Here is a 24,275-nt window from a genome sequence, read left to right on the forward strand (position 1 = left end):
TTTGCTGTAGTCAAAACATAGCATCTAGTGCAAGCACAGTATGTTACAAACGTTCCAGCAATGATTTATACTTAGTGCATTATATAGATAAATAGATAAAATTCTATTTCCCCAAATCACTGCATCTTGAAATTTTCACTTGATCAGTGTGACCATACAGGTATATTGTCTACCAAGATGTTTGTGTCTTATTTATAAAAGCTCGACTGGAGTTTCTTGTGGTAACCTACAGCTACTTCTTTACTCAATTTCATAGCCAGCAATGAAAAAAACACCTGTAAAAGGTACTACCGGATAATGTCACTTTACACTGTAGATATGTGATACAAATTCACGTTAACTAAACCCGTCCTAGGGCAAGGGCGTTTCCTCTCTTGTTTTCTCTAATGTGCTTACAGGTTTTAAAAATATTTTTCTGCTCCTGAAGCTGTTGGTTTTGGGTTTTTTTCTTGAACTCCTTTATTGTGTTAGTCAATCTTGCCAGAGTTCAGTGCAAGGATGTTTCAAAAGAGAATTCCAATTGCAAGGACCTCAATTTCACGGGTTTCCTCTGCCCAGGGGATAGGCTGCATGCACAAAAGAGAATAATCTGATTAGAGGCTGGGCTTTAAATACAGACTGCAAGATCAAGCATAAGGTACTTGAAGTATTTTGGAATATTTTCTCAGGTTGGATATGCAGGTACAGTAATCCCTATTGTGGAAAAGACACCAGCCTTATGATCAATGCAAGAAGTTTCATGGCATTCTTTACACTTGAAAGAAAAAAAAAAACAACTGGTGGTACGGGAAAATACTAACTCCCGAAAAACTGGCAACATGCAGGTATTGCATTCTACTTCTACTGCGTAGGAGTGCAGTTTAATCATTCAAAATCTGTTTGTGATGTGCAACAGGAACGGTAAGAAGGTTAGCAAATTTTCTGGTGGATGATTCATGTGCAGATAACCAGGTAGAGTGCTGTTCAAATCCACTCTCCATTACCTCTGGGACATTTGCATGTCAAGGTGTATTTTGCCACGCGGCAGCACAGGGTTGCCTTCATGGAGTAACAGCAGTAACACAGCTGTTAGTGGTCCCATGTGCGTATGCAGAGCGGTATCTGTGGGCACTCACCAGCGGCGCCGTCCAGCACACAGTTACCAAGCAGACTGCTACGGCTCTTCTGTGGATAGCGGCAGGGAGCTTGCTTCTGATCAAATCATTCACCCCTCTCCCCTGGGAAACTAATCCTGTGGAGCAGGTGGATATGTGAAGCCCTGGCTCCATCTCAGTAGCCACAGATACCTTCCTCTGGCTTCAGAAGTGGAAGGAAGAGCATTTATGGCTTTAGTTATTTCTTCAGTAATCAATGTTCTAGTGTTATGGATTTTAACCAACCCACCCCTCTTAACTGTTTGACAAAGCCTGTTTTATCAGCCTCTCGGATGAGCTGTATTTCGTATTGCCTCTGCTATGTCACAGCTTTTACAAACAATCGCTCTGAATTTCCCTTAGGATTGTAACACAACAGTTTACCTACATCATAATGTTAAACCCCTTCATCACATCTTAAATTATCTGTTACCTGGTATGACCCAAAAAAGCACGTTTTTGATAACTTTGCCAAACCCTAATCACTAGAGCTAGCAAGTGTTTAATTAAGTCAAGATATCAATATTAAAGAGAAAAAACCACCAAATCATTGTTTCCAGTCATGTATGCTTTTAGGAGGTTCTGGGTACATTTTATTACAGTAAATATGGAGCTTAAAAGAACAGACATTTCTTGCAGAGAGTAGTCAAACCCAGTTCTCGTGGGATGCTTGTTTCCCAGTAAAATACCACTAATTCAAGCCAAGTTCCCAAGTTTCTTTCTGTCAGAACAATGCAAATGAAATTTTCAAGAAAGAATGGAAGCCCTGGTCTCACAGGGATTTACAGGAAAGACAAAGTCTCTTGCACTTGGGAATGTAAAAATTACACATAGCTAAATATGACAATGCATTCTCAGATGTTACCAGCCTACTGATCTAGGATGAAAAAAACTTGAACTAAACATTTTTTGTCTTTTTTGCATTCTGATTTTTCTGTCTCCTTTAAAAATAAGAGGTTGAATTCATAGTGTTTGTATAGAGACTGGTAGGAACCTATGTGCTTTAAAAAAATTAAAAAGTCATCCTTTAAGACTGAATGTAAACACAGTTAATTTGAAATATGGATTTGCCTTAATGGTTTTAAAAAAAAAAAAAATAAAGTATTTTTAGAAGTGAATTTAATGACTTGTGCTGATCTTTTACTTCCAGGGAAGTAATTCACTGTAATGTCATGGTTTTGACACAAACACGCTTGGTAGCTGCCTCTTGTACATTACCCAAAGCAGCTGCCAAATCTTAAGAGTCCCTCCTTCAAAGACTCTGCACACATGAGTAACTTTTATGTACATGGGAGCAGTTCTGTTTGGTGCTCTTGAACAACCACTAACGATCGCAACTGATAGCTTGTGTAAATGTTTGCCAAATCAGGATCTGGGGAGTGCAGGGTGGTGGCGCAGCTGAGAACGGTGGCGCCTGTTGCTCCTGCCATAGTACCAGTGGCATGAATATGTGTTTTGTGCTGCTCTACTGTAGTTAAGAACTTGAATGATTTTGCCTTCACCTGATTTGCCTTAATTTGGTATACAAAGCCTGCTTCAGAAAAAACTTAGCTGCTTAACATTAGAGCAGGGAGTAATCATGCTGATTTCTAGCAGTGAACAAGAGTGGACAAGCAACCTTTGATGGAATTGGTGCCCAGGTTTTTTTGGGTTAGTATCAAATACCTGTTAACAAACTGTGTTAAGTACGCTTACTACATAATAAGATGTGAGTATTGCAAGGACGTTTTGAAGTTGGAATGATATTTCAAACATCTTTAAAGTGCTGATGCTTACAGGTTTACTGTTAGACACACCCTTTAAATTGGGAACGTGCGTGTAACGTACATACACACATTGCATACATAATATGTATTTACATAGCTATTTCATCAGTTTGTCTGCCGACCCACCGTCCTGCTGTGTCCTTTCATTCTCGTTGACTGTGACCAGGTTGAGACGTTTGTTGAATTCAACAAACACTGAATGCACTTCTCCATGAAGTATAGCACACTAATTTGATGAGCATGACTTCAATTAAATCTGTTGGAAGGATATATCACTGATAATTGGTTTCCTTCAAGAATCTGGGGATTTATTAAGCTGGTAAGAGTGCTGAAGCAAAATTTACAGCAGAGGGTAAAGAATCACAAGCTATGCTGAGGAGCATTGAAGGCCTGATTCTGAGCAGCAGAAAGTACTTGCAGAACCTGATGAAACCAAACTATAACGACTGCATTCCTCAAAGAGTAGGCCTCGTGGCTGGTAAGTTTGTCCATGACGGCATTTCGTCTGTGAAACCACATATATACCAAAACAATATACCAAGTCCATAATGCTTATGTTCAATGTGAATATAAGAATATGAAATACATAATAATGCTTTGTCATTCCAGAAAATACCAAGTTGTATGTAGGTCAACCTTCCTACCCTAAAGCATAGACCAGAGATGCCAGAACATATCTAACAGCCCTGAGCTATTGAGCCAGTTTGTGGTACTTGTTGGAAATACGATTTTCTTCACCTAAAAGGTATGTGTAACTAGGTAACTGTGAAGCAGAGGTACCCTTAACTTGGCTTTCTCCGTTGTGCTCAAGAGAAATAAATGAGCTGTACTGGACCAAATTAAAAATTCTGTAGTTACAGGTTCTGCTGCCTTTTAGTAACTGAGTCTACTTCCCCTCTGGTTCAACTGAACAATCACTTAAAGGTAGGGTCATTTCTGAGGGCTTTAAATGATGCTGCTATCATCTCATGATGGCAAAGATAATGATTATGAATAAATGAGTTAACTGCATTTTTTTTAAGAGCACAGAGGAGGTTGAACAGGAGGCAAAACAGTTCAGAGACACCAGCTCCTTCCCAGCACATTAGTAGGCGCATCCCCCAGTCCCAAGACAGACTTGCATGTCATACAACTGAAAGACACACTCACGTTTAGATGCGAACTGCACTAGCCAGGCTTCTAAAACGTACTCTCAAGCTAAGAGTTGAGATATAACCTGTTGCATACAGGAAATAGTGTTTTACAAAGACATTTGCTGGTATAAACATATTACATGATCTCACATAACTATGTTGCTTTTTGTCACCTTGACTATAAGACTACAATTTTAAGACAGAAAAGCGCTGCAATTCTCTTTTTAGCATCTCTCGTTCTGTTTAAAGTTCTGGTTTTAGCACAGAGGTTTATGCCTCTGTTATTTGTACAGAGCTGGTAAGATACACTAAAACTTTTAAAGTCTAACATAAAACGGAAACTTAATACCACCTATTTTAAATAAATTTAATATCATTTTCTGTGAAAGTGTAGTCTCTTGTCACTGCAAAAAGGAATCTGAAATGTTGACTTCTAACATGTATCTTTTTTCCCACAAAGATGTGTGTATGTATATACACATATATATATATATACACACATATACATATATAACGTCATAAAGCACATAGAGCTTGAGAAGGGTACTAACAGGTCTGTTATTGCTCCTCTAGTAACCGCAGAAATTCCAGTCCTCAACAGAGGACACCAATATACTAGGGTCAGGGAAAAAAAAAAAAAAAAAAGATTGACTTTAGGACACAAACATCCTGAAGAACTAAAAAGAACTCGCTGAAATAATGTTCATTTCTTTTAACAGACATACAGATCATTCTACTAAAATGATCAAGTTTAGATGTTGACATATGACAAATTATATGGATAGGATAGTTGAGAAAAGAGGAGATACTAACAAGACATTAACTGGTTCTGAACCAATGACCAACAAAAGCTTGACTAAATAATGTGATTTGGTCATTCAGGAGCATTCTAGACATCTTCTTAAGGTGTGTGACTATTTGGTTTTACATAAATGTCACCTAAATTTTCCTTGTAATGAAGGCAAAATCAACACAAGTAATTGAGCAGCTAATTTTTTGAGCTAAACATATTGCTATTTGCCTCACAATTTTTTTACTCTTTTTTTGACTGAAACTGTTTCTGAAATCCCTGTTCTAGGTACAGTTTAATTGCCCAGTTCAGGTAAGAATTGAGCTTATTAACTGAACTTTTGTATTCCTTTTCAATTTAATATCAGTTAATCTTTACCTGTAAAGCAAAAACTAGATGTATTAAGGGTCCTCTCCTGTCACTATACTGACATGAACCAGAAGGCTGAGTGCCAAGTGAGTGCAAGTGCAAGTGACTTGTATCTTTTTTTTAATTATTATTTTATTATAAGAGCACCTACCTTCAGAAGTGTTAAAGCTGTGATAGTATTTTATAATTTTATTTATTATATATTCTATTTATTTTATAATTTTATTATAGTCTTGAAGAATGGAGATATTTCTATGGATATCTGTGACATTTTCTCATAACAGTTTTATTTTAGACTTTACAATAAAGCTTTGAACTCCTTGTCTATGGTAATACCTTATCAGGACAGCACTGTCAGGTTAACAATTGGTGTATACTGACTTTCTTGTATGTATATTGAATTAAGCCAGATACATCTGGCTCAGATTTTCGTAACACTGTAGGAGTGTCAAGAATAACATAATACATTAAAATAACAAATATGAAAATTTGGACATGGGCTCTATGCTATATGCTGTTTAGGTTTTTTACTATATGCATTTCATGTGGTGACAACACGCTTGTCTGCTGTTTTTTCTGGCTCCTCAACACCTTAAGGACATACTGCTGGCACTGCAATCACTGGATGGTTATGTTTGAAACCAAGCCAATTGTAAGGAAATGTGTTACTGTGTTCTGTAGTAGTGAGCTGATGAAGGTCACTTCTTTAAAAGGAGCAACATGATAGTCTCCAAAAGGAGAGAAGAGAAACCCCTGCCAAATATCTGTCTCTCTTGGTCCTTCATATTTATGTTCCTGTATCCATTTTTTTACAGGGGAAGGATTTTTGTTGGGCCTTCCTTTTATCCATATCTTCTTGTATTTCCAAAGGAAAGGCCTTTAGGTTTTCATTCACACAGGGGAGGCAGAACCTTTTGGAGTAGAACAGACTACATTCCTGTAAAGAAAATAACATTATTAGCATGATACACAAAATGGGACTGTTAAGTTCCAGTCTCATTAAACATTTATATTTCAAATTTTTCTAAATTGAATTCTTCTTCTAGGTTGAAATATTCCAGCAATTTTGCTTCTTCCTGTTCGATAATTCTAACACCTGGTTAGAGCTAAATGGGTGAAAAATAAAAACTGAGTCTGTAACAAACACTAACAAATCAACTGTCATCTTGCTCCTTTAAAAGAATTTACCTTCACCAGCTCACTGCTACGGAGAACAGCAACACATTTCCTTACAACTGGCTTGTCCTTCAAGTATCATTCATGGTTCTCCTGGTGCGATCACTAATCAACAGGTTTTAATGGGTAAACTGGAGCCAGTGTTGCTGATGGATTATTCTTCAAGAGTTAAACATGAATAAAGGCATCAGTATGGATGGATCAGGACATCTTTTGGGGAGTAATGGATTCCATGGGTTTTACCTAAATAGCAAAGTGTTCCTCTAAAGCTAAATCTTAGCTTACAAAGATTCCTCCCTCCTGGGAGGATCTTCCAAGTTCCTGCACTGGTATGTGAGACCTGAAGTCTCAGAACACTCTTCCTTGCCAATCTCCACAAAAATGGCCTAAAGACCAGCACAAGTACAAAGAACGTAGGCATAGGGCTGTAAAGTCTCAAAGACTTCAGCTGCATCTTTTTCCATAACACTTGAAATAACCTCATTAACCTCTGTGCTTGTATTGCCCTAGGAGAATACTAAAAAGTATAAATATATCAGCATCACAGAGGTGTCCAATAACCAGAATGGCTGAACAAATTTAATTTGGCTGAGGCAATTCAACTGATGTTTCATCCACTACCCACCTTTACCCTGAATAATACTCACTGATTAAAAACTAAAAACACCCATGGTACTAAAGCTTGATGATGTCTGTTCCCTGAATTCTTGATGGCAAGTATAAAAGCTGTTGTGCAAAAAGAAGGTATCTTCCGTGTCCTTGGAATGGAACAATACTATGTTCTGACATGTTTCGTTCACAGTTGGTTTGGCTAGTAATTGTTACAGGCCCAATATTAATTTTTCAAGCAGCTAGCTCTAACCAGATGTTAGTTATTGAAGAGGAGCAAAGAAGAGTTATTGAGGAAGAGCAAAATTGATGGTATTTTAATCTATTTGCAGTACAGAGTTTGGGCAATGGTAGGGAAGCTTATTAATGTATTATTCCTTTGCCCTGCAGTGAGACTGAAGTCCATGGTTCTCCTGGCATGCTGATCACTAAATTCCAAATAGGATTTAATGGGTAAGCTGGAGCTGGTGTTGCTGATGGATTATTCTTGGGGATTTGAGCATGAATAAAGACATCAGTTTAGATGGATCAGGACATCTTTTGGGGAGTAATGGATTCCATGTGTTTTACCTAAATAGCAAAATTTTCCTCTTGCCATGGTCATTTGCAGCTGGCCTTTCTCTGGGGGCTTCGCTTGGATATTCCTGTGTTTCTGTTCTTGCTTTTGTTTCCCACATCATTATCTGGACTCTAGTAGTAGATTCAGCAGATGATTATATCAAAATCACGATCAGCCTGCTGCTGTGTGACTTTCAAGCCTGAGGAACAACTTCTCTTCATCTATTGTCCTTTTCTGCACTGACAGCCAGGTGCCTTCATAGTCAGTTAGGGTGAGGCCTTGGTCTCTGAAAAGCCCTGAAACTGGATTTCAGTTGCACAACCTCCAGAGCCTATTGTTTTTTGTCTCTTGGTATCCTTAATACTTTAAGCTGCCAATTAAGAAGGGAAGATTAGAGTTTAAGTTGGCTCTGCTATTCTTGTTTGTATAGCAGAATGGCACACAGCCCACCTGCCTCCAGGTTAAGTTCATGGCTCCATGGTGATGGACACTGCACCACTGGGCAGTGGCAGAGGGGAGAGGCTTTTCCCCTATTCTGCAGCTGGGGAACTCTGATGTTAAGATGCAGCTCCCCACAGCAATACAGGTGCTCAACTTCCATTCTTTTAGCTGAAATGAGTTGCCAACTTTTGCTGATTTTGGCCAATGGGACTTATGCAAATCATTAGTACAAATCATTGTGCATCTGGGTCCACATACCCTTAGTCCTCCTCTCTCAGTCTTGGGGTTTTTCAGACTAGCTGTTGTTCTAAAGCCCTATGAATTACACTTATTATGTATAGTCAAGCCTTTCTTTGACCATTTCCTGATAGAGTTCTGTGTTTAATCGGTAATTCCTTAATATGTTTCAGCCCTTCCATGACCAAGAGAGGTGGGGGCCATTTCAATTTCAAACTTAATAGTCTAATTCAGGCAAAACTGAGCTGCCAAAGCATGCTGTCAGTGTTTATTTCTGTTTTGACGTGGATCATGTCTGAAAGTAATATATACAGGGACAGTATCTTTACCACACTTATAAAGGGAACTATGCAAAGGAAAGGTTCTGCCTAACTGTGTCCAGCACTGACCCCGCATGACTGGAAGCTGAATGGAAAGTAGCTATAGTATTACGTTTATCACTTAATACCTACAGTCATGTCCAAGGTCAGTTTTTAGTCACCTTCTCCCGAGGCAAGCAATAAGGCAGAAAACTTGTTCCCTTTCCTCCTTTCTTCTCCAGAAGCCACCTCTTCTCTTTTCCTATGTCTACCAAGTGTTGCAATAAAAAAGAAATAACTTTTAAATGACTAATGTGGTCAGATTATATAATTTCCTCTCCCCTTTTCTGTAAAGGAAACAGGAAGAAGGGCATTTGACATTCCTAAGGACTTTTAAAAGCATTTTTATTATCTTCCTTTTTGTGGTGTTTGACAAGTTTTAAGACATAACAGATAATCTTTTGAATCCAGTTGGACCAGAAAAAATGGCACTTACCAATATGCTGTGCTAAAGATTTTTTCAGTAGGATAATGTGTGCTGCAAGCTGACTGGAGTAAATCAACTGAGTGAGACTTCAGAGAATATTTGAAGTGAGCTTATGAGCATTATACAGAACAGTTGCTAAGTCTTGACTTTCATTGGCATAGCAACTGTAAGGAAAGACACTTCAGCTAGCATGGCTTGTCTCATGAAAAGCCTAAAATCTGATCTGCAGTTAAGCCTCCTTAGATACAAAAATCCTTTACCAAAGCTAAGGTCAGAAAAGTCTCAATTTTGCCACAGGTTCCAGACTAGTACTATTTTGAATTAACATAAGAATAAAAGCAACCTGTCATTGGAAACGCTGCATCAAATTGGTCCACCTTCTTTGCCAAAGAGGCCCAGGAAAGCATGAGTTTCCTCAGCTTCAATTCCTATGTTATAACATTATGGAAACACTCAGCACATGGCTGAGTTGATCTACTTGGGTCAAGCACAAGGAGAAACCAAAATCAATCCACAGAGATATTTTCCTAACTGGCTCTCTCTACTGCCTTGGATAAGTTTTTACTTCTCTGGACTTTTAATTTTCCCCACATGAAAGAGGAATAGTATGTGTTTACCTGCTTTGTGCTGTGGGTGTTTAAAGCACTAATTATCATTTCTGCAGCTCTCTTTCCATGTTACTTAAGCGGTATTGCTAAATACATTTTGAAACCATAGTCATATGTGTGATTCACTATCTGGCCTGGCCAGTTTGGCAAGAAATTTATTCTCAATTATTTACAATCAAGGTTTTGCTTTGAGTCATACCATCAGGGGAATCTTGACGACTCAGATAACAAGAAGTAAATGACTGACGTATTTTCACAATAGATAAAGTAGGCAGGAATGTCAAAAAGACTAGAAGAGGCTTCTATTAGTTCACTGCTAATATCCTTTATACATTGTCAGGCCCTAGATTAACTGCAACAATTAGAAAATCTTTGAGAATAAAAAGCCCCACCTTCATTCAGAAATGCACACTGTGTAGAAAGATACTGAGGCTGAAATGCTGTATTTCTGACAGATTTAACTGCCAGACTTGGAAATGCCTGTTGAATCCTTTGTAAATTCAAGATACTTCATTTGGGAATAAAAACAGCTAAATGTGCTCAAGTTTGCCCAAAACGTGTCTGAGTTACTAATCCTCTGCTGTTAAAAAGGAGGGATAAACCTGACATGTCAGGGCAGGAATCAAGCTTATAAACCCAAACTATCTGACTAGCTGCACTTGCCTCTTCTTCTGGCTGTGTGTGGGAGTGAATCAACTACCAGCCAAGACAGGGACATTGTCACTAAGAAGATCTTGCTCACATGTAAGCTTTGCCTCCACACAACTGCCTTGAGCTACTTGGCTCTGGAAACTGAACCTAACTATCAAAGATGTAACCAGAGAGCACTGGCACTTCATCTGACTCCCATGTAGTCCTCAGGTAGTTCCAGAAAGGAAAAAAAAAATAATCTCAGTTGCAATGTCTAGTCTGGCCGCTTTGTGATTTTAGTTCATTCAAATGATAAAAGAGACTTCAGAAATAGGAAACAAACATAATCAGGAGAAAAGTGGTATTGCGTGCTCCTCTTAGGGTAGTGGACCAAATCCATCCTTGGTGCTAACTCCCTGCAAGTCAGAATAGCAGCTAAACTTGTCCAAGTGTGCCAATTTCCTTTTGGCTGTATCTGTCCAACCCTCTAAATTTTGTTAGTGTAATTTGACCCTTTGTTTTGCTCCAGAGAATTTCCTCAAGTCCCCACACAGAAACTGCCTGGCATTGGCATATGAGCAGTCCCAGTTGCCCAGATTATGTCACCTCACGGTCTGAGGAAGCTAGAGTGTTTGTCCCATCACAACTATAACTGGCCACCAAACATGAAAAAAAAATTCTACAGTGGGTCTGTTTGTTTTAAAACTCCCAGTATAGCTACTTGCAGTAAGGATCATGTCATGGGAGCTGAGCCCTAACCACTGCAACTGCAGAACGGGCTGAAAAGGCTGAATTTGAAAACTGCTAAAGCTGACACTTAAGACCAAGGTGTGCTCTTGCTAGTAGCTCACCTGTTAGCTGCACTCTAGATGTAAGCATGTTACTCTAGGATAGCAAACAACCACTTTGAAAGAGAAGGTCAGTATCTTGCTGCCATTAGGGCAATGGTATCTGGTATAACAAATACAGGCCGTTGTCTGTGTAAACCATCAGGTGATGTTCTCCTCATGGGTTGAGTCCTGCACTAGTCCTGACTACTGCATGAGTCCCAAGTCTCTTTCAACTGCAAAACTGGATTGCCGAGGGAAAGGAGTAGAACCTAAGTTTCCTCAATTCATTGTATTGCCTCAGAGAAGCACAGTACAGCCTCTGGACACTGATAACTAGGTAATAACCTGTCTTCATTTTTACTTTGAACTCACAGCAAACAAAGGGGCCAGTTCTGCACCGAGGAGAAGGCATTAGGACAACTGTAAATTTATGCCACCTTTCTGGACCACATTCAGATTTCATAGTTTTAAGGTTGACATACCAGCTGCTCTAAAATTCATTCTTCTTTAGAGACCTATCAAGGCATTGCATAACTCTCCCCTCTGCTCACTTTCTACATTAGCTTTTGCAAATAGGATGGCAGGCCTGTGCTGTAGATGTAAACTTAACAACCCGTGGACGTTTATACTCCCTTTATGGAAAAAAATCTACTGTTCGTATAGTACAATCTATTGAACCTTAAAGGTCTTGAAGTATCCTTTGCATTTCCTTGTGCTAGGAAAATGGAAGAAATGACTCATTGTGTTTGTGAGGCTGGACTGTGCTCATCTGTAAGTAGGACAATTAAAGTTGCTGACCATTTTCATTTAATACAACAAGCTCTATCTGGGGGTATCCATAAGAACACACAATTAGCCTGCCTTAAAAACAGACTGCTTGGATTTTTCTGTTTGGTCTTTCTCTAACAGATCACCAGGACTGGAACAAAAAGAAATGACTGAAGAAGTTTGTTTTGCTTGTTACTTACTGTACCAACGCACACTGATCTGCTGCACAAACTGCAATGAGACCCAAGGATGAGGAATTTGTCCTTGTCAGGGGTGAAAGGATCCTTCATGACATAGCTTTCTTCCAAAAGCCTGTAAGAGAATAATTTCAGGCTTTTAAGGGTAGATTTCACAGCAGGGGAGAGTCAAAAGGTGGAAACTGTCAACATCTCCTAGGGTACAAAGACTGGATTACCTTTGCAAAGCTCCCCTTGCAAGACTCACAGTCTTAATGTAGTCGTCATCAGTGCAAAGAACTGGCCATTGTACAAGCCTTCATGTCTGGCGTATGTTTCCTGCAGCACTGCATTTAGAACATGTGAGTAGGCCAGAAAGCAAGCCAATAAAGATCGTGTGTAAAACTATTTCTTATACACATGTACAGAAGCGTTATGCTTCAGCATTATTCTTTTGCTTTTTGAATCTCAGCCGTCCAAATAAAGCTGAGATGTTAACACTGAGCTTGCATAACCTAAAGTTAAGATGCACGTTCAGCTTTGATTCAGACTCTTTAAGAATAGAGTTGATCAAAGGTGGGCCATTGCTGAGTGGAAGAGGGAAAACCAGTACCACTATGGTATTTGGAATGAGAAAAATACAGCTGCCTAAGGAAAACATCCCAAGCAGGTGGTGATCAACAGCTGTTTCCATTTTATAAGAAACAGAGCGGTCTTAGCGGGGTGAAATACTAAGTACATGCTTGACTTCCAGTTCTAGTGAGTTCCTGACCATGTTTGCCTGATGGATTCACTGACCAGGATGGCCTCAACAGAGCTACTCGTACATTTAAAGCTAAGTGCTTTGTTTTATGGGGAGTTTAATGTCTGCAGATAAAGTTATAACTGCATAGTTTCTGGTGAAACTATCCCTACTTAGCAGAGACAGAAAAGGCTTTGGTCTCCTAAAATGTAAATATGTACTAAATTTCCATACACTATTAATGTCATACTGTAATGTCAATCTGCCAAAGAATTGTGTCATGCTGAAAAGCATTCCTGTTCAAAACTCCATGTCATGTCAAACAGCTCTTAAAAAGTGTTTTTAACATATGTATTTAATTCATGCTGTGTTTACATGTTGCCCAGCTGACACAGCTGTGAGGAAGAGCTATTCCCAGAAATGCTAGGCTGACAGTCAACAGTATTCTAGCAAGAAAATAATGGTATAGGTAAATAGTAGGGTGGTCAGTGGGGTTAGGAAACAGGTTAAATACAAATCTTTGCATGGTTATTGAAGCAGGACAGGAAAGTTGATTTTTGTCTTTCGCTATCAACACTAACAATTTTTAACATTTCTTCCCTCTGGAAAAAAAGAAGTTACTTTAAGTACCAAGCCACATATTCAGGGCCAATATGGCATGTTACTGGGTTCAAGTAGTGCATATTGTTACAAACAAAAAATACTGTTCTAATGCTCATTGCATAAATGAGATCTGTAATATGAAATGCTGTACTTACACAATAGAGCGTGTGTTGGGTGGCTTCTGTCCATAGTATATGTATGGAGCTGTTAAGCCACATAGCTGACATGTGAACTCTCCTGTAGGCTGAACTCCTTTGGAAGCATCCATCTTTAAGCTACCTATAAGAAACACAAAAAAACCTTTAGGTCCAAAGTGCAACACTGGGAACATGCCTGCAAGAAGATTAAGCTGATGTGGGACATCTGGCTATGCTAGTTAAAATGCAATGGAAAACTGACTATTCCAAACCTTAATCAGTAAATCTTTTTTCCCAAATCAAGTTGGTTTCCCATGTCCCATTTAAATTTCCAAATTCCTTAGACAGGTTCAGAAATTGCAGCCTGGGAGCCTAGCTATAAAGTTAATCTATTAATTTGGAACTTGATCATTGAAAGAATTTAGGTAACAAAGTACATGGCTGTGACGTGGAAAAACCTTTACTCAGTCAAGGCCTGTGCTCCTAAGAGCTTCCCAGAAAACAACTCCCTATCTGCTGTGCAGAATCCAAATCCAGTTCTGCAATGCCTGTCTCCTCCCACAAACTGCAAATGGAGTGTTTAAAGGGTTTGGGACCCCACTCAGAAGGCAGGTACCAGAAAGGTAAATGTTGCAATGATTTACTACCTCTTTTTCTTTGCTTCTGGTTCACCTTCGAATAGTTTTGGAAGCTTAACACTTGGTTCCCAGTTCTTATCTGGCTTCCTATGGAAATGAGGCTGATGTAATCAGCCTGTGCCTAGATAGAGTGCAGGCCCATTCAAGCCACACAGGACAGAGGAGGAACCTTTAAAAAAGTTTAGGCCCTTTAACTCGTTTAGTAGGCAGAAGAGGGAGACTCTGCTTAATCCCCATGAAGGATACCCATATACTTCTACAAATCAGAGAATCTGCACATAGGAAAGCTACTGTCACCTGTCTGAAAGACTTTAGCCAAGCATAACAAAGGTGTCGCTATCAGTTGCGAGACACAAAACATAGGAAGCCATGCTTCATCAGCTTTGGTCCTTACAAGATGACTGGTTTAAAATTTTGGCCGCTGATTTACATTTGGGAGCTTACCCTTCACTAGCACCACTTTAGCTGGGAGTCATGCCCTGAGTTTTTCAAAAGTGTGGTGTGGCAAGTATGCTTTTTAGGACTGATTTTGGTGTGTGTGCACAATCAGATCAAACACAGCTAACCATGTGCATGCCCAAAAATTGCACCATGAATGAAATGTGATCGCTTGTTTGCAAGTTGGTTATCTTTGGTCACCTGCACCATTTTCTTGAACAGACATATTCACCTTGCAGTTAGCAAGAAAACTGAAGCTTTTAGCTAAAAGCCCTCATACTTTTCACAGCAGCAGTTTTCTGCTGCAAACCTGTCAGCTTTCTTAAGTGAAGCAGGGCTGGCATCAAGCTGTTAGGAAGGTGATCAATAGGAGCTCGGATTTGGGCAATATCTCAGCAGTTAGGTTGTGTGTCCTCACGGCTGAGCAGACACACAGCCTGCCAAAGGACAGCAGGTCATCCCCACTCTTGTAGCTTTGCAGCCATTCCCTTCCCGTGCAGAGCTGATTCAGTTCACTAACGCCATGTCTCTATTTATGTTTTAGCTCAGCTTAGGTGTTTTCTTTGGGAACAAAATGCCTGACTGTCCTCACTTACCATGCTTGGTTTGCATGGCGGAGCAGTCTTAAAGCACACAGACTCGACAGTTGTAGATGAAACGGAAAGATGTACTCCAGAAGCACACCTAATACACTCCAACGTGAATGCCCAAATAATGGCCATGTAGTCTACAGGCTAGGACCAGAGGTAATCTGAAACACCCCAAAACACAGAGAGTGGGCAGCTGGTTATCCAGCATCAAACACCTTGGTCTATGGTTTCACTCTTACTGCATCACACTAGTTACTAATGTAGGAACAAATAAAAGAACTACCTTTTTTTTTTTTTTTCTTCCAATGTCTTTTTTCCTCTTGTTCTAGGGAACTAAATGGGCTTGCAGAGGAATTCAGCAACTGCTAACAGTTGTACAAGGTAAGAGGCGAAAAAGCACAGCCAGGAGACAGAGCAGGCTGAGATGAGGGACCTGTATTTCCCTCTTTCAATGACAGTAAGCTGCTATTTCTGCTCACCCTGTGTGGTGAAACTGAATCCTTAGAGACATATGCTGCTAAGGTGAATTAGGGGCAAGGTGAAGCGGAGTTGTGACTACTTGACATCTAGTGTTCCAGAAAAACAGGGAGCCCCAAGATCCTCAGAGGTTACAGAGGCTTCATAACAGACACCCAGTTCAGAAAGTCCTAGCCTGTTAAATCCTGAACCTTAATTTTGGGAATAATCTCCTTTACCTAATCATTCCTTCACCACAGCCTTTCTACTGCCATTCCTGGCATTTCAGTAGTACAGGAAGCTCTTCAAATGTAACACAAATGGGGCTGAATACTGGTTTAATAAATAAATCCAACTCATTAATACCTTAGGCAGCTACATTTTTTTGAAAGTGATTGAATCCTTGGATATCATGTACTTTCCCTACCTCACAGGTAGGGATGCTTCAGAGAATTTAATTAACTAAAATGCCGTCAGATTTTTCAGTTAGACATAAGGCCTATTTCTCCTGGTATATTAAAACTAGGATTCTTCAAACTATACAGAAACTCAACTAAGAAATCTGCTTCCTGAACCCTGTGTTTTAGGATTACTAGGTAAGTCCCCAAACATACTCAAATTTACCTTTTCTGTAGGTCATCAGTAGCAATACCAAGGCACCCACCTATCTGAATGATATTCAGTCCAGAGCATTGTATGCAATTTTCTGTAATCAATCTTTTTTTAAAAATGGGAAATAATTGTCCCCACAGAGGTACAGCATGAAAAGTCACTCAAATCAAATAGGAGAGGATTGCCATGGTGATCTTTTCTTTAAAATAATGCAAAACACTAAGAACAAGGGGCGGGGGGGGGGGGGGGGGGGGGGAAGTATTTATGGCAGTGAGGATCATAGACTTTGGAATGAACGTGTCCTGATTCCAAGTCAAAATAACAGCCCTGGGTTCAGAGCTGAAGTACGTTAGATATAGAAACACCTGCTCTCTTATAGACCATTGGCATGTAGAACAGAATCTGTTCAGTGACTACCACTGGGAAGGAATGATATCTATGTACAAACAGATTTTTTGGCTATGCCAGTTGAAAAGCATATGATCCTGTCTGTAAAGCACAGATGAATTTATAATGCTTTCCATTTTACTCCCAGCTTACAAGTCACTGGTATCAGCTGTACCAAATTTTATTTCACTGGGAACATCACTTGTCCTGAGAGCTTGTCTACACAGTGGCACTTGGGAAAGTTAAGGTGTGAAGTTAATGAATGTACAGATTGCAGAGTAAATGCTCCCATTCAGAAGTAAGGTTTGCTACATAACAAAATCGAGACATTTTTCTTCTGAAGAAATAAATTTAATGGCAAATGTAATAAGCTTTTAGTTTATCCATGCACTTCATACCTTTAGTCTAAAACACCAAGCAGACAAATCCTAAGATGCACTCTCTCACAAAGCTTCTAGTACTTCCAAAAAGCTCATATGCAATTAAAAGAACTGCATCTTTATGTCAGACAGCAAATGCACAGAAGCAATTCTGGGATAAAACCACAGTCGAGACAGACATTGGTTTATCACAAAGTAGGCTCATTGGTTTGGCCCTACACACAGTCTTAGCAAGATGCCTGATATGACAACTATGACAAGGTGTGTGCCTCCCCTCCAATCAGACATATGAAGCACAAGTGAGAACTCATTTCTCTCTTGTGTACCAACAACAGGATAAAGGATCTCTTGGGGAGATAAAAGTCTAGGGCACTAATACCTTCACAACGATGACAGGCAAGTTTCTGACCTCAAGTGACTTAGATCATCACCAGCACTACTACTGGCTTTTTCTCTTTTCCTTGAAAATTTCTGAAGCAGCATCATGTCCCAGTAACATGTCAAATATCTGGCTGGCTGGTATGTACTGAAGAAGTCTTTTAGAACAGCTTGTTTAGAACTGAATTCTGCCCAAGCATTTGCCATTTTGGCTGGAAGCCGCAAGGTACTTAAAACACAAGAACATGCATAGCTCTTCCGAAAGAACACGGTTACCCGCACACGCTTGATTACGAAGCAAACACTGAACTAGCACACTCAGCAGAAACCTGCCAAGTCAAGCCCAGAATGCTGCAGGATGTGTGTGAGGCTGGCCCACGTGTCATGGTGAAAGGTAAAGTACAGAAATCTGAATGCCATACTAAGGAAATAATTGCAGTAAAAGCAAAGCATGGGTTAGATAGTGCTACAAGAGTGTTTCTGCATGCTGTCTGTGACTGATACATAATATAGATGTGGGGAAATGGCTCTCAGTGCTGTTCTCTGGGGACTCCTAAAAACTTCAGGGCAGTTCTGCTCGGAGCATACTGCTAACAGGCCTGGAAGGCATGCCAGAAATAATAAATCACCATTAAATTGTCAGGGTCAGTGGCAAAGTAGTGGCACAGATAAGTAACCTGATTTTCCTTGCTTGAAGCCTCATTAGCACAAGTCTTTACAATGCATAGGTTAAGCCCCTCTTAATACTCCACAGGAGACTCATGTATTTCTGAGTCACCGATAAACTAAGAGAAATTATATAAGAAAAAAACTGCCTACAAACAGACATAGACTTTGATTTAAAAGTGTGTCAGATAAAATCAACATTGACACACCTTTAATCCTCTCCAATTAAACCCTTGTTTATTTTACCTGCCAAGACTTTCCTGCAGTATCCACTGTTGATGACTATGACCTATTAAAATATTCACAGCTTGATTCTCCACGGGAACAAGCGCTCTCTAATAGAAGGGTAGGAGCCACTGAGTTCATAGCCTGGTAAATGCCAAGTTATTTTGCAGTGTTTAGTGTGATACAAATTTAAATACACTTCAGCGGCACCAGGAATGCACTCACCTCCTTCAGAAAAATGATCTGTTGCCTAATTGCTCTGGGAGTAGATGAAACAGCAGAACCTTCTTACTTCCTAGTTAATCCCCAGGTGAACAACTCTCTCCCTCCAGTTCCTTCATGTTATTGCCCTAAAGGCATGTTTAAGTCACCTGTTGGCTGCCTCCTTTCTCTTCCTTTGAGGTGACTTACCTTGGGTTCAGCATAACAAATTAGCCCAGGAATGCAATTTCGTGAAGTGTGGCCATTTGGAACTTTTACCTTTATTACCTCTCTCAAAGACCACTCGATTGAATTAAACCTGACTTGTTGCAGCAGCTTCTCCCTTCAGGCCGGGGGATTGTGCTGGTGTTGCTATGCTCCCTCTGCTCTGAAGGAACTGAGATCACTGCAGCACACAGGTTACCCTCTAGGTACGGGTCACATAGCAGGTGGCAAGCCCTGCTTTTTAACAACAGCTTACGTGGATTCCCCATGGCAGCAGGATAAGCAGCCTAGGTGGTCACAGATGTGAAAGTGAGCATTTTTTCTCAACAGTTGTAGGGGATGTTTGAACAGGGTGTGTCAGAAGAAAGAGAGGAGTAATACAGAAAAGCAAATCAAAACCCTTCCTAAGGTAAAAATGGCTTTACAAACACAAGATGAATCTTGAACAGGCATCTATTGGCAAGATGCACGATGTAACAAAGCTGAGAAGCCAACACTTACAAAAATCTAGTCCAAGTACTCCTTACTTCAATATGGCAGGCAGCCAGCTCTGAATTAGACACCATTTAATAAGGCAGAATCTCAAATTAGGTGAGAATTTAACAGCTTCACACAGGAATAGGGCAAGGCGGCATTAACCCGTATGCACCACTGCCCTCTAGTGGGCAGAGCGGACCGGTACAGCGACGGTGACTGGCGGCACCGCTGTTACCAGCGGCAGCAAATTATTTCAGCGCTTCAGCTTTTAGAAGGACTCAGTTGTAAAAGCCCAGCTAAGTGGATCACACAGCAAGAGTGAATAACAGAATAAAATAAAAGCAAGCTGCCCAAGCATGCATGGCAGAGGCTATCTCCACATCTGGTTGCAGAGATCCAGTGGATAATGGATCTCTTTGCTGTGTGACAGAACAATCCTGAGAGGAAGGGAACTACAGCGTTGTTACTTCTTCCTTTCCCTCCTCCCAAAATTAATCTGTTTGTATCTGGTTTTCTGCTCAATCCCCCTCATTCTCGTTTCTTCTCCTTCTCTTCCAACAGGCATTCGTAAGCAGAGTACAAAGCTTATCACATCATCATTCGTGATGCCATTCGAACACTCTACGTAAAATGGCCTAGAAATTAAAGGAAGGCAATGCAAGCTCGTTGCTTTTCTCACAGCACAGTTACAGGTACTTACTGGAGAGGAGGTAACATAGGAGATACAGTCACTAAAATGTACGCTGAAATGAACGCCAGTTCTAGTGCAACACTTTCCAACAGAGTCTAAAAATAGGAACACCAAGATTTTGTGGAAATACACGAGGAGAGGCTAACACAGTGTTTGGGGAAATAAGACACTGCAAATTGACATAATCTTGAAAGAAATAAATATAGCTTCAGTGATTTATCTCCTTACAGAAAGAAAAGCTGGTACTGTAAGGAAACACTCAGCCCTGACTACGCGGGGCTGCGTGTTACAGTGTCCTTGCTGTGACAGCCAGCGCCCGCTTTCCCCGTGACCGGCAAGACGTTCAGCATTAATATACCTGGGGAAAAGAATTCTTTCCAGTAAAACGTGACTGAGGCTTTCAGGTTTTTAGGACTGAGCTCAAGCTGAGGACTGCATAATGCAGTAAAAGCAAAACCTTCAACAACAACAACAAAAAAAAAACAAAATACAAAACTACTGCGGGGGTGGGTATGGGCTAAAGAACATCAGCTTCACAAAAGCCTGAGAATAAAGGCAGATCTGTACCTGCTATATATATAACTTTCTCATGCCCATAGCCCCACACACCTTCTCACAGGCATGCCCATTTCCTCTGAAAGACATGTTCCTCAAGTTTTGTACTACCAGCTATTGTGAAGAGCAAGGACAAGAAAACTCCAGAAAAGCATTTCCAGCATGTCTGACAAAGCAAAGTAGTCCACTGTCACTCAACCCTTAGAAAGTTTTCTTTTCCAGGGCACTCTCTGGGGCTTCTGTCACAAGAATTTACAAATTGGTGCCCTGTTTCACACCTGCACACTGAGGTAATTTCAGTTTTACCCCTTTGATTACACTTTACAGTGGAAATTGGTCCTTCAGTCAGGGGCTACCAGCTTCAAGACTTCATGACTTACACTTATGATAAATTGCTGTTTTCTAGCCATGTAGCAGTATGAAATAATGTGAATTCAGCTGGGTACAAACACTGTGCATTTTACCATGTTTTCAGGTTAGCCTGTTCGCTCCCCTCAGAAAGACTTTGCTTCCCAACCAGTACTTGGATTACTTTGCCTAAAAAACATGCAGCTACTAAGATTGCTTTTACTTCTTTCAACACCTGATACTCTCATCAAATAGGTATCAAGGCACACACACAAGAACCACTTCCATAATTTTCTACAGGACACAGAGAAAAGAAACTTGGGACAGTCAGAGACGTACTTCACCATAGACACCCAGGCCACTTCTTTTCTGCATGCTCTGTAGTCTGCACAGCCTGTTCTCCAGAGCACATGTGCACATGCTCTTTCCTCCAGAAGTTCTTTTGGACAAATCTACTGCTCCATTTATCACAGGCAAAACAGGAGGAAGGTGAGTTTTTTACATGTGATTTTTCACGTTTAATCATAGATGGAGATGTGTGGATCCTAGAATTCACTACAACCAGAGCAGACTGCTCCTACTGGGTCATAAGCTAGGAGGGCAGACATGCAAAATCTTTGCAGTTCTGTCTGTTTGCCAAAGAAGCTCAAAATTCAGTGAGAATTACCAGCATCCTCCATGTGACACAGATAATTAACTTTCCTTTGGTTTCAGATCTCCATCTGTTCAGCAAGCATAGATGGATCTGACTTACAATTTCACTGAGGTCTGACAGGAAAACGTGGACTGCAGAGTAGAGCTAATTAAGCAGCAGAGTTGATGAGGCCTTGACAGAAATTTTATATGCCATATGTTTAGGTTAAGAGTTACTAGCTATAGTTATAGGTAGATAGATAAGGCTTAGAACACTGTGATGTTTGTTACAGATTTAAATGCATTTTTCCTTTTTGTACATATGCATACCTCTAGGTGCAGTTAATTAGTAATAACTTTACTCAGTGTTAGAGAAGTTATAACAAAGTAATTGAATAGGTGAGGAAGAAGGCTTAGTAGAAAATTTTCACGGTATGTAGTTAGAAGGAGACTTTAGAGGCAGCTGTATGGTTCATAGGTTAGCTGGCGAATTAAAAAAAAACAGAAAAGAAGATCAAAAACGCTTTCACCAGGCATTGAGAAAAGGAACAAAACAAAACTCTCACTTGCTTTATCCTGGCATAGAGCAAAAAAAGAACCCCAAACTGTTGCAACCACATAGATAACTAATTTCTTTTTTAATCCAAATCTCAGGTTTGTGCTTATCTATTGGGCATTTTGGGGCACTCTGCAGCTTCCCTGGTTTATTGATTTTTGTGCCACTAAAAGCACTGCTTTAGCAAACAGGCCAGTGCAAAGGTAACGTACAGGCTAGAAAGTTTAGCATGTCATCAAGCCAGGGGAGCAGATCTCCATTCCAAGTCAGGTTAACAGTGGAATCCAAATTTTTTCCTATCTTTATCATCAAATAAAACCCTCCTTTGGTCAGAACACTTCCAGGCAACGCCAGGTTGCTATGTCTGTGCAGAGTAAAACTTTCAGGGGACTCTCCACTGTTCTTCATGTAACCTTGCTGTATTTGTAGAGATCACAGATGTACATCTTGGCTCTATTTGAGGCTAAGACACAGTAAGGCAAGATTTAAAGTAATGCTCTTGTAACAGCTACTTTACCTGGCAAATGTCTTCCGTTCTGTGGGAAATTAAGACATGAGGAAAACATTTTTGACATGGGTTCCAGAAGCATAAAGGTCTTAAACTTTGTTTATATAAAACATACCATTTCAATTGTAAGGATATAGTTAAAACAGTGGAGCATTTTCATGTTATAATTAGTTATGCTAACAAAAGGAGATTCATATCAATACAACTTGTAAACTATACCAGTTAAAGGAAATTAATTAGCATATGATATCTTTGCACTGGCATACTTCTAGTGGTCCCTCCAAGGTGGTATATACCGTTAACATTACAGCAGGGAAAAAACCCTAACTGAAAAAAAAAAGTAATCAATGCACAAACCCATGAGTACGGGTATAACTAACTACTAGTAGTACATAAATCCAGATTCTTTACTCATAGATACGTAGAGATGGAAGACAGCTCAGGAGATTATTTAGTCCATCTTGCCCAAGGCACAACTGGCTTTATGTTGATGGCATTTTGCAGTGTTTACAGAGACTTCTGCTAGCCCTAGTGCCTTAGAGACAAGTAACAGGTCAGTGAGCAAGTCTGGATTAAGTGTGAAGGAAAACCAGATGATTAACCTCTCTCCTTAAGCAGAGAGACCATTTCTAGCATCACTGACACATGGAGATATTTATTTGAGTTCTCAGAGCAGATTCAGAGAGAAACTCTGGTACTCCATCTCTCATACCTCTTGCAAACTCCTTACCTCCCCCTCACTTTTCAACAGCAATACCTGATTTTTTCCATGGCTCTATGGTCCTCCAAGCCCAAAGCTGCGTGGTCCCACCACCACCTCGTTCAAGTGCAACCTCAAATGCCTACAGACAACAGGAAACAAGGCTTTCCCAAAAGTACCCTGGACTCCCTAAAGCTCCTTCTTTGTGTATGTCCAGCAGCAGTGCCCGCAAACAGCAATACACTTCCCTAGAATCCTCTCCCCAGCCCCCTTCGAGGCTGCGTCCCGTAGCTCCAACCTCAGCTCACAAAATTCCTCAGAAAATTCAGTATGCAGCCACCACGTTCTATCTAAAAAAAGAATACACCAAAACCCATGTGTGGAAAAAAGAATTATCGCCAAGCTTTGGCGCTAGATCCGGACTGACAGTGCCTCCCGCCGGGCGGCTCGCAGCGCTCCCGCTCCCGGCCCGCTCCCCTCACAGGCTCCTGGAAAGGCCGCGCACCCTCCACCCGGTTTAACTCACGCTCCAGCCGGCAGGACTCCGGAGCTGGGACGGGCAGATACGGCAGGGTTTCAGCCCTCCCCACGCCAGGGGAAGCAGGGCTCGGAGCTCAGCTCGCCCACCGCTGCAGCAAGGGGCTCCGGCGGCAGCCTGAGCCTGGCTCCAGCCCCACCGAGCGCTGCCGCCACCCGTCTTCCAGGGGAGGATCCCGGCTCGCAAGGAGGAAACATAACCCTCTCTCAGATCCCAGACGCGCGGCCTGCTGAGAAGAGATTAACCGTTGATCCCTTGTATTTTTAACACTACCGTCACTGGCACCCGTTCCCACGGAGCTTGGGGCTCCCGCGCAGTCTGCACGCTGGGCCCAGGCCCTCGGCCCCTTCCTCGGGGCGACGGGAGGCCGCAGCCCGGGTCAGCTACAGCCACGGAACCACTGACTCGTACCCAGCAGAGCCGCGCGGCACCCACCGGGGCCGACGCCGCCATCCACGAGTGCCGAGAGGCGGGCGGCCGCCGCGCCGCTTCCCGCTGGCAGGGCCAGGGCCCGCCTCCGCTCCGCCTGAAAGGGCAGCGCCGAAGGACGCTGGCCGGCAGAGGGCGCTGTGCGACAGCG

General features: G+C 41.1%; 1 protein-coding gene across 5 annotated transcripts; it reads right to left on the reverse strand.

Moving 5' to 3' along the window:
- Nucleotides 1-1,703: 1,703 nt before the first annotated feature.
- Nucleotides 1,704-24,216, reverse strand: CDPF1 (cysteine rich DPF motif domain containing 1). Of its 5 annotated transcripts, none has more exons than XM_037387995.1 (6): nt 24,107-24,216; nt 23,684-23,921; nt 23,215-23,299; nt 13,512-13,635; nt 12,036-12,147; nt 1,704-6,128 (listed from the first exon to the last, which is right to left on the reverse strand). In XM_037387995.1, the coding sequence occupies exons 4-6, from the start codon at nt 13,622-13,624 to the stop codon at nt 5,979-5,981; spliced, it is 375 nt and encodes a 124-aa protein (XP_037243892.1). In that variant the 5' UTR covers nt 13,625-13,635; nt 23,215-23,299; nt 23,684-23,921; nt 24,107-24,216; the 3' UTR covers nt 1,704-5,978. The 5 variants fall into 5 exon arrangements, with proteins under 5 accessions (XP_037243892.1, XP_037243893.1, XP_037243889.1 ...); XM_037387996.1 differs by having other exon boundaries at nt 23,684-23,924; nt 24,107-24,166; XM_037387992.1 differs by lacking the exon at nt 23,684-23,921 and having other exon boundaries at nt 23,975-24,176.
- Between the last annotated feature and the right edge of the window lie 59 nt (nt 24,217-24,275).

This window comes from Falco rusticolus, chromosome 5, assembly GCF_015220075.1.
Source record: "Falco rusticolus isolate bFalRus1 chromosome 5, bFalRus1.pri, whole genome shotgun sequence".
Classification (NCBI taxonomy): domain Eukaryota; kingdom Metazoa; phylum Chordata; class Aves; order Falconiformes; family Falconidae; genus Falco; species Falco rusticolus.

Excerpts from the sequence above, each read along its gene's own strand:
- CDPF1 (XM_037387991.1), bottom strand. The coding sequence starts at position 24,148 with ATGGCGGCGTCGGCCCCGGTGGGTGCCGCGCGGCTCTGCTGGGTACGA. Across the intron at positions 13,636-23,214 it reads AGAGCCATGGAAAAAATCAG|GTAGCTTAAAGATGGATGCT; the intron begins GTATTGCTGTTG and ends TGTTTCTTATAG. Across the intron at positions 12,148-13,511 it reads CCCAACACACGCTCTATTGT|GCTTTTGGAAGAAAGCTATG; the intron begins GTAAGTACAGCA and ends ATTCTCTTACAG.